This window comes from Bufo gargarizans, unplaced genomic scaffold (genome assembly GCF_014858855.1).
Source record: "Bufo gargarizans isolate SCDJY-AF-19 unplaced genomic scaffold, ASM1485885v1 original_scaffold_1954_pilon, whole genome shotgun sequence".
In the NCBI taxonomy this organism is placed as follows: domain Eukaryota; kingdom Metazoa; phylum Chordata; class Amphibia; order Anura; family Bufonidae; genus Bufo; species Bufo gargarizans.
In genome coordinates this window covers 86,058-96,445 of record NW_025334581.1, presented here as the reverse complement: position 1 = coordinate 96,445, position 10,388 = coordinate 86,058, and the positions used below count along the sequence as shown (strand labels likewise).

Sequence of the window (10,388 nt, the reverse complement as noted above, 5' to 3'; positions counted from 1 at the left end):
AGGACCTAGGAATTTTAATAAACAGCAAACTAAGCTGTAGAAACCAGTGTCAGGCAGCTGCTGCCAAGGCCAACAAGATAATGGGTTGCATCAAAAGGGGCATAGATGGTGGTGATGAGAACATAGTCCTACCACTTTACAAATCATTAGTCAGACCACACATGGAGGACTGTGTACAGTTCTGGGCTCCTGTGAGCAAGGCAGACATAGCAGAGCTGGAGAGGGTCCAGAGGAGGGCAACTAAAGTAATAACTGGAATGGGGCAACTACAGTACCCTGAAAGATTATCAAAATTAGGGTTATTCAGTTTAGAAAAAAGACGACTGAGGGGAGATCTAATTACTATGTATAAATATATCAGGGGTCAGTACAGAGATCACTCCCATCATCTATTTATCCCCAGGACTGTGACGAGGGGACATCCTCTGCGTCTGGAGGAAAGAAGGTTTGTACACAAACATAGAAGAGGATTCTTTACTGTAAGAGCGGTGAGACTATGGACTCTTTACTGTAAGAGCAGTGAGACTATGGACTCTTTACTGTAAGAGCAGTGAGACTATGGACTCTTTACTGTAAGAGCGGTGAGACTATGGACTCTTTACTGTAAGAGCAGTGAGACTATGGACTCTTTACTGTAAGAGCAGTGAGACTATGGATTCTTTACTGTAAGAGCAGTGAGACTATGGACTCTGTACTGTAAGAGCAGTGAGACTATGGACTCTTTACTGTAAGAGCAGTGAGACTATGGACTCTTTACTGTAAGAGCAGTGAGACTATGGACTCTTTACTGTAAGAGCAGTGAGACTATGGACTCTGTACTGTAAGAGCAGTGAGACTATGGACTCTGTACTGTAAGAGCAGTGAGACTATGGAGCTCTCTGCCTGAGGAGGTGGTGATGGTGAGTACAATAAAGGAATTCAGGAGGGGCCTGGATGTATTTCTGGAGTGTAATAATATTACAGGCTATAGCTACTAGAGAGGGGTCGGGGATCCAGGGAGTTAGTCTGATGCCTGATTGGAGTCGGGAAGGAATTTTTATTCCCCTAAAGTGAGGAAAATTGGCTTCTACCTCACAGGGTTTTTTGCCTTCCTCTGGATCAACTTGCAGGATGACAGGCCGAACTGGATGGACAAATGTCTTTTTTCGGCCTTATGTACTATGTTACTACTATGTTACTATCATCAGACCCAGCAATGAAACTTGAGAACCTGAACCCTGAGATACCTAACAGAACTAGTTATAACGTTTGAGGACCCTTATCAGACCCAGCATTGAAACTTGGGAACTTGAACCCTGAGGTACCTAACAACCAGCTATGAAGCTTGAGGGCCCTTATCAGAACCAGCAAAGAAACCTGAGGAACCTCTTCAGTACCAGTAATGAACATTGAGAAACCTTATTAGAACCAGCAATTAAATGTGAGGAAACTCTTCAAAAACAACAAAAATAATCAGAACCAGCATTGAAACTTCAGAATCCTTATCAGAACCAGCAAAGAAACCTGAGGAACCTCTAAAACATTCCATGAAATTTGAGGAACCTCATTAGAACCAGCAAAGAAACTTGATGAACCTCTTGAGTACCCGTAATGAACCTTGAGAAACCTCATCAGAACCAGCAATTAAGGCTCATGCACACGACTGTTGTTTGTTTCAGTGTCCTTTCCGTTTTTTTTGCGGATAGGATGCGGACCCATTCATTTGAATGGATCCGCAAAAAATGCGGACATCGTGTGCTGTCCGCATCAGTATGTCCGTTCAGTAGCCCCGCAAAAAAAATTGAACATGTCCTATTCTTGTCCGTTTTAGGCATTGTTAAAATGGATCCGCAAAAAAAAACGGATGGCATACGTTTTTTTTTGCAGACCGCAAAACACATATGGTTGTGTGCATGTAGCCTAAATGTGAGGAAACTCTTCAAAAACAACAAAAATAATCAGAACCAGAAATGAAACTTGAGGAATCTCATGAGAACCAGCAATGAATCTTGAGGATCAATATCAAACTCCCTGCTGTACCGAGGTGTGTTGGGGCTACTGGATCCCAGTTCCAAATCTGTAACAGGGGATCCCATTACCATGTGCCATATATCATAATAAATACTGCCGTCTTCTTATGTGGAAGAGGAGCCTTTGGACCCTTTTAGGCACCAGGGTCATATTTTTGATTGATTTTTGTTTTGTTCTTTTGTCCATGCCACTCCTATAGGGCCTCATGCACACGGCCATTGCCCGGCCGTGGCCGTATTGCGCCGCATACAGCGGGTCCGCAGTACACGGGCACCAGCTGTGTGCACCTCGCATCACAGATGCGGACCCATTCACATGTTCTATTTTTTACTGTGCAGACGGATCACGGACCCATTCAAGTGGAATAGGTCTTGATCCGACCCGGCTGCCGCACGGATGTTGCCTGTGCATTGCGGACCGCAAATTACGGTCCCTAATGCACGGAACGGCCGCACAACGACCATGTGCTTGAGGCCTAATACAGTTATTGCAAGGATGACTGTGAAAGGAACCTCAGCGTTCCCTCTCCGCTCCGACTTTGCCCCAGAAATGATCATTACATGACCCTTCCACCAATGCAGAAAATCCGCACCGCGGTGATGACATCCAGCCTCAGTGTTCCCGATCTACCGACCAGTTTCACTTTCCTGTTTGAAGGGTAGTTTACTTGTTCATTTAGTGATGAGCGGCAGGTGCCATATTCGATTTCGACAAAATTCGCGAATATTCGATAGAATATTCGTTTTATATTCGTCGAAATCGAATATTCGTCATTATTCTTGTTATCGCGATTAATATGCGATTTAAATAATCGCGTATTGCGATTGTAACTTAAAGGCTACTCTCCTATTGAAATAGCAATGCGATTAATTCAAGTTATAAAAATCGAATTTCGATTTTAACTAAGTTAAAATCGAAATTCGATTTTTATAACTTGAATTAATCGCATTGCTATTTCAATAGGAGAGTAGCCTTTAAGTTACAATCGAAATTCGATTATTATAACTTGAAATAATCGAATTGCGATTTCAACGTAATTCTCAAATCCGACAGTACATTCTAGTATATGGAGACGTTCCCATGGTTATGGGGACGCTCCATGAGCACGGAAGTCGGCAGAAGCGGCAACGGGCACTGACTGGAGCAGCCAGGAAGCCAGGAATCCAAAGGACAGGTAAGAACAACTTTAGGGAAGTGGGAAAGGAAAAAATATAACAATAAAAATATGAATATTTGAAATATTCGCGAATTAGCGAAGTGCCGATATTCGCGAAAAAAATTCGATATTCGAATATTCGCGCTCAACACTATTGTTCATGTTAATGGCGCACTGTGATCAGTGAGGGTCCGACCACTGGGACACCCCCCTGGTCCTAAAGTAGGACAATCCCGGGTTCTCATTCTCAGCAGATTACTCTCCACTGAGGAACTATGACTCTCAGCATGCTGCACGTGCCAACAGCATTGTTGCTGTGGAACTACAAGCCCCATCATTCTGTAGTATGTCCCTGTGACTCGGCTGCTGTAGAACTACAACTTCCATCATTCTGTAGCTCATGACTCACCGGGTCCATGGTACTAGAATCTCAGAGGGTTTGTTACAATTGTATTTCTGTGAGATGACGCAGCACAGACTGATACGTTGTGTACAGTTTATTACAAATTCGGTAAAATAACTGAATTTACAAGTTGTCGAAAATGGCGCAAATTATGCCAAGTTTATCAAGATGGCGGCTGTGGCCTGTCCTTGCCTGCTAGACGTTAGTTACGTCTCTCTCCTACATCTCTTGGCCTGTATTTATTTTTTCTTTGTAAATCCTCTTCCCTATTGTAGCAAACCATCAAGAAAAGAGACAGATTAGTGTCTGCACTGATACATTGTAGCAAACCACAGAAACAGGTGTAAACAGTGAGCATTCCCTTGTATTGACAGCAAGCAGAGATCTTGAAAACGGTCAACAATACACAAAATAACTAAATGATTTTCCTATTTCATGACGTAAAGTCATAGTTTTATTAAAGACACGGAGGCGAGTATTGCTTTCTCCTTCTTTACTTTCCACCAATAGCAGCAAAGAAGAAATTTACATAATCATAACAATAAAGGACCCTCCCCTCTCAGATCCTATAATAAGCAGTGTCCTCTTTATCAACTTCCTCTTTCTTTGTAACCGAGACACCAACTGCATAACCGGAACTGGAACCGAAACCGGAAACTGGAACTGGACCCGAGAACGATAAACAACTGGTCCATCACGCTGTAGAATTCAAGCCAACATGGCTAACACCTCCGGAAACCGGGGACAACTCAGAAATCCATACGTCGTGGAACCTTCAACCTGAAACAAAGCAAATAATATAGCCAGTGTAAGAGGCAGGCCGAAACTGAACAAAACCGACCCAGGAAAACGGTCGTACATTATAAGGTCGCTGAAAACAGAACCATAAACAGTCAGTAATACAACTATGCAAGTATACGTAATAAATAACCATAAACGACAATGTAAACAGTCCAATAAATTAAAACCACAAAAGGGCGGGCAGGAACAACCCAGGGCGGGCAATACTCGCCTCTGTGTCTTTAATAAAACTATGACTTTACGTCATGAAATAGGAAAATCATTTAGTTTTACCTCAAGACACGGAGGCTCATATTGCAAGTTCAAAGCTGATCAATAATCGATGAAAACACATGAGGGGGCGGACGAAAATAAAATTCTCTGAACGTTGTGGCCCTAGACCAGTCAGCCAAACGCAAAATGTCCTCCAAACGAGCCCCCGAAACGGCCAGGGCAGTGGCAGCCGCGCCCCTGGCCGAATGAGCGGTAAAGACCGCCGTATCAATCCCAGACAGGGACATGACCCACTTCATCCAACGCGCCAAAAGGATGGCGAATAGAGAGGAACAGTTGTGGAACGTCCACAGAGCGGTGAGTCCGAGTACGCGACTCATACTCCCGCAAACAGGCTACCGGACAGAGCGCCGGGGAAGACTGGAAACAGGGATAAGAGACAGACCGAATATTAGTCTTAGTGCGCCGCGTAATGTTAAATGTGACGCCCTCGGGAGAAAAGGACCTAGCGTCATGATCCAAAGCCCTGACATCGGAAACCCTCTTACAAGAAATGAGACAAAAGAGGGTCAACAACTTGGCAGACAGTTGCCGGAGAGAAAGAGCCGTGTTCTCAGGCCACGCAGAGAGAAAAGAGAGGACCAGGGAAACGTCCCACGTAGTGGTGAAGCGTGGCCGAGGAGGCCGAGCCAAGCGCGATCCACGTAGTAGGCGTGACACCGAAGGGTGTTGACCCGCCGGAACGCCATCAAAACCTTGATGAGTTGAAGAAATCGCCGAACGGAACAAATTAATGGTCCGATAAGCCTTCCCCGCCTCAAAAAGGGATGTAAGGAACTGCAATAAATGGGTCACAGGCGCCGAAACGGGATCAAGGTTTCGAGCCACGCACCAGCTAACCCAAGATCCCCAAGCTGCCCGGTAAGATTTTCGGGTGACGGGAGCCCAAGCGTTGTCCAGGAGGCGTCTAGTTGCCTCCGAAATGCCCTCGACCTCTCCGGGAGTCCGGAGTTCCGGCACGCCAGAAGTTGAAGGGAGCCGTCGAGCAGCAGGGGGTGAGGAGCACCCAGAGGGCCCTGGAGGAGATCCGTCCGACCCGGAAGGAGGAGAGGCACATCCGTCAGGAGTTCCAGGAGGATCGGGTACCATGCTTGAGTCCCCCAGAAGGGAATCACCACCACCAATTCCGCAACCTTACGACGAGCCTGCAGCAGCATCCTCGGAATCATGGGAAAAGGCGGAAACGCGTAGTGAAGATCCGACGACCAGTCCTGGAGAAACGCATCCACCGCTTCCGGATCCGGGCCCCAGCTGAAGAACCTGGGAAGGTGAGTATTGAGCCGCAAGAGGTCTATGGCGCAAGGACCCCAGGTGTCCGAGATCGTGGAGAACATCTCCGGTGCCAGCCTCCAGTCGCTGCCGTCCGTGAAGCATCGGGAACTCCGATCCGCCCGGAAGTTGTGAAGACCCGGAAGGTACTCCGCCTGCACCATGATGTCCCTGGAAAGACAGTAGGACCAGAACTCCTTCGCCAGACGAGCCAAGGTAGCCGATTGGGTGCCGCCCAGGTGATTGACATAGCGGACCGCAGACACATTGTCCATGCGTAGTCGGATGCAGGCATGTGCGATGCCATTGGAGAAACTCCGGATGGCAAACGAGCCCGCCAGGAGCTCCAGAGCATTGATGTGGAGATGGCTCTCGGCCTCCGACCATCGACCCCCTGTGGAGACACCTTCGCAGTGGGCACCCCAGCCCTGGAGACTCGCGTCCGACTCTATCGTGAATTCTGGTTGAAATCCGAAGATCGCTCTGCCGTTCCAGGCTTCCCAGTTGCTTATCCACCAACGAAGTTCCTCCCGAGCCTCCTGATCCAGAACCACCATGTCCGCGAACGAGGCCCCGGAACGAAGGTGGGCAATCTTCAGGCGCTGTAGGGCTCGATAATGGAGAGGGGCGGGAAACACTGCCTGGATAGAGGAGGCCAGCAGGCCAATGATGCGAGCCAGGTGGCGTAGGGATAGGGATGTAGCCGAGAGGGCATGCCTCAATTCCTTGCGGATCGTCCGCAACTTCTCCGATGGGAGACTGAGAGATTCCGCCACCGAGTCCACCATGAAGCCCAGGAACTCCATCCGTCGGGACGGCGTGAGGCAGGATTTCTCAGGGTTCAGCAGAAAACCAAGAGCCGAAAGGAGGGTAGAGGTCCGCTGGAGGTATTGAAGCAGCGTTGCCTGACATTGATGCATGACGAGGATGTCGTCTAAAAAGATGACTAGACGTACACCCCGACTCCGCAGCCAGGCCACAACCGGGCGCAGGAGCTTGGTAAAGCACCATGGCGCCGAAGAAAGGCCAAACGGTAGGCAAGTGAAGCGCCACACTTCGCCTCTCCACAGGAAACGCAGGAGGTCCCTGGACGAACAGGCAATCGGGACCGTCAGATAGGCATCTTTGAGGTCCAGTTTCACCATCCAGTCCCCTGGGATCAGTAAGTCCCGAAGGAGGTGAATACCCTCCATCTTGAAGTGGCGATAGCGCACCACGGAGTTCAGGGCCCGGAGATTTATAACCGGCCGCATTTGTCCACCTTTCTTCTGAACTAGAAAGATGTTGCTGAGCACGCCCCCTGGAGTGGGAGGTGCCCTTTCTATCGCCCTTTTCTGAAAAAGGGAATACAGCTCTAAGTCCACGAGCTCCCTGTCTGGCAGGGCTAGGGACAGCAGTGGGGGAGACGGGATGCGATTTGGCGATTCCGTGAGCTCTATGTGGAATCCCCGCACAGTGGTCAGCACCCATGGGTCTGATGTAATGCTGGACCAAACGTGGAAACAAAGATGGAGTCTGCCCCCTACACAAGGAACCAAGGAAGTCCCCACTGGGGAAGGACTTACCGAAGGACTTTCGGAAATTGGGATTTCCTCGAACGGACCTCGAACGCCATTGGCCGCCTCTGGCCGGAAAGAACGGAGGAGGATTCCTTTGGTCCTGGAAGGGTGGTCTCTGGTTGAAGGAGCCTCTGCCCGAGCTGCGGGCCTGGAAACTGGAACGGCCGGACAGACGGCCCCTACTACTGCCGGCCCTAGTGGAGACCCGTCCCTGAAAGACCCTGCGCATTGAGGATTGGGCCTTGTCTAGGACAGTAAATGCTCCCACATATCTGCTGAGGTCCTTAATGAAGGAATCCCCGAAAAGCAGACCTTGTGCATCCTTCCCTGCCTCAGTGAGTGCCAGGTTGGCCAATTTTGGGTCAATCTTAAACAATATGGCTTTACGCCGTTCAATGGCCAGGGAGGAGTTGGTGCTGCCAGCAATACAAATAGCCCTCTGAATCCAGCCCGTAAGCTCCTCCGGATCTACCGGAGAGCCGTCCACTCTGGCCGATTCGGCCATCTCAAAGATTTTGGCGAGGGGGCCAAAGATGTCAAGGAGTTTATCCTGACAGCTCTTAAGCGCGGAATCTAGCCCCTTACGGGGATTCCAGCCGGTTTTAGCCAAAAACGGTGTCATTTTTGGGTCCACAGATGGCGTTTCACAGACCTTATTGGGGATCAATGGTCTGGGGCATTCAGATCGGAGCTTGCTGCGCGCCTCTTTACTCAGAGGACGGCGCACCCAATGCTCAAGGTAATCACTCACATGAGCCAGCGGCAGCTAATCAGCCGACCTAGGGTGGTGGAGGGCATCAGGATCAAATAACGGGTTGCCAGAGGGATCCACCAGGGTAGAAGGCCGTGTTAGGGGCAGTGGCGGACGCGCCCACGGACCCAGAGGTGGACGGTATAGGGCCAGCGGTACCTGGCAACTCAGATTCCATCTCAATCTCCCCTTCAGAGTGGCCGCTCGCCTCCGCGTAAGCCTCCATATCGGATTCAATATCCGAATCCACATCGCTAGTCTGTGCTCTAGCACATTTCCACGTTCGCGCCCGTTCTGCCTGGCGCGGTAAGGCTCTTTTGCGCGATCTAAGTGCGCTATCATGGGTGGCTTGGATCACACCAATCATAGTCTCCTGGGGTGCAGGAGGTTCAACAATGGTAGGCCGCGGGCTAGTAAGTACAGGCGATTGAGTAGAGGGGGCATGGGCAGCTAGGGCCTGAGAGATGGTTTGAGATATCATAGAGGACATGGATCCCATTGCCTCAATTATAGCGCTGGAGACCGAGCATTGGGGTCTCCAGTGGATGGGGGGGGGGGTTAGACCCAGAGGGGGAGCGGTCAGATGACATTATATGGGCCTGTGGTAAGTATATTATAATATAACCTGAAGGCAGAAAAACCTAATGGGGAGGTCTAATATATGAGGGCCCAAGAGCTAAACAGGAAGACCTAACCTAACGAGGGGTTAATCACCCCAGACGCCGCCGAACCGGAGCAGGAGCAGAGCCGAGCCGACCGACCGAACAACCAGTACGGAAGTAACTTCCGAAATCCCGCGAGAGGACGGGCGGGAGCTCCCCAAAATGGCCGCCGAGATCTCGCGAGATCTCGGAGCCGCGGGAAGCGCAAGCGGGACCCGCCGCAGAGACCCAGACCGCCGGAGGCCAGCGGTGAGGGATCGGAGCGGCGGATCACAGGTAACTAAAGGAGGGGAAGAGGGGAAAGCTGAGCACACCCCCAAAGGGAAAAATAACCAGGCGATGACGAGAAAAGAGGGCAGGGGATGAATAAAGGGAGGAAGAGGAAAAAAGGGGGGGGGAGACCCCCAAATGACAAAGCGCAAGGGCAATAAAACTGTCAAACCAAAACAGCCACAGACTGTGGGGGAAACGAAAAACTTTGCAAATAAGGCAAGCAAACTATGCATACCTAAGTAAACAGTAATAAAAAACACTGGGATGCAGCAATCATGAGATAAAACAGATCATAAAATGCAGAGTTACTTATCTTTGGTGGAGCAGCAAAGAAAGAGGAAGATACTGAAGAGGACACTGCTTATTATAGGATCTGAGAGGGGAGGGGCCTTTATTGTTATGATTATGTAAATTTCTTCTTTGCTGCTATTGGTGGAAAGTAAAGAAGGAGAAAGCAATATGAGCCTCCGATTGCATGAACCATGCGAGCTTCGTTGGTATCTAACCCTGGCCCGTATAGCACACATTAATCCTACATACAGCCCATAGTGCTGGCGGGGATGTGGAGAGAGGGGAACACCATCGCAGATGAGGTGGAATTGTCCTACCATACGTCCCTTCTGGAAGGAAGTCTTTGACCTTCTGTAAGTAAGGTAAAAGGACATGTGACGGACCATGTGATGACCGGAGTGACGTCACCACAGGTCCTTTTCCTGCACAGCACGTAAGACAGAAGAGATGCCGGCTGCGCGATTAAGTGGATTAAGGTGAGTTAAATAATTTTTTATTTATTTTTAACCCCTCCAGCCCTATTGTACTATGCATTCTGTATTAAGAATGCAATTATTTTCCCTTAAAACCGTGTTATAAGGGAAAATAATACAATCTACAGAACACCGATCCCAAGTTCGGGTTTGGGTACCAAACATGTTGATTTTTCTCACGCGCGTGCAAAACGCATTACAATGTTTTGCACTCGCGCGGAAAAATCATGCATGTTCCCGCAACGCACCCGCACCTTTTCCCGCAACGCCCGTGTGAAAGAGGCCTTTCCTCTTAGATCAGACCGCCATGGTGACTTCTTTCAGCCGCGCCTCGTCTCTGCAGAGTTTAACAGACATCTTACTTTTCCATCCTCCTCCCACCTTCTCACCACCCCCAATACTGTGCCCACTGTGCTCCCCAATACTTTCCTGCAGAAACCTTCCCCCTGAAAATACTGGTTCCACAC

The 10,388-nt window shown here is 49.3% G+C and overlaps 1 protein-coding gene across 1 annotated transcript; it reads right to left on the bottom strand.

The window, feature by feature from the left end:
- Positions 1-4,093: 4,093 nt before the first annotated feature.
- On the bottom strand, positions 4,094-9,470 carry LOC122923810. Its single transcript, XM_044274656.1, has 2 exons — positions 7,478-9,470; positions 4,094-4,349 (listed from the first exon to the last, which is right to left on the bottom strand). Exons 1-2 carry the CDS (start codon positions 8,091-8,093, stop codon positions 4,345-4,347), a joined length of 621 nt encoding a protein of 206 aa, XP_044130591.1. The 5' UTR covers positions 8,094-9,470; the 3' UTR covers positions 4,094-4,344.
- Between the last annotated feature and the right edge of the window lie 918 nt (positions 9,471-10,388).

What these genes read in the sequence shown, in the direction of transcription:
- LOC122923810 (XM_044274656.1), bottom strand. Translation starts at nt 8,093, where the DNA reads ATGACACCGTTTTTGGCTAAAACCGGCTGGAATCCCCGTAAGGGGCTA.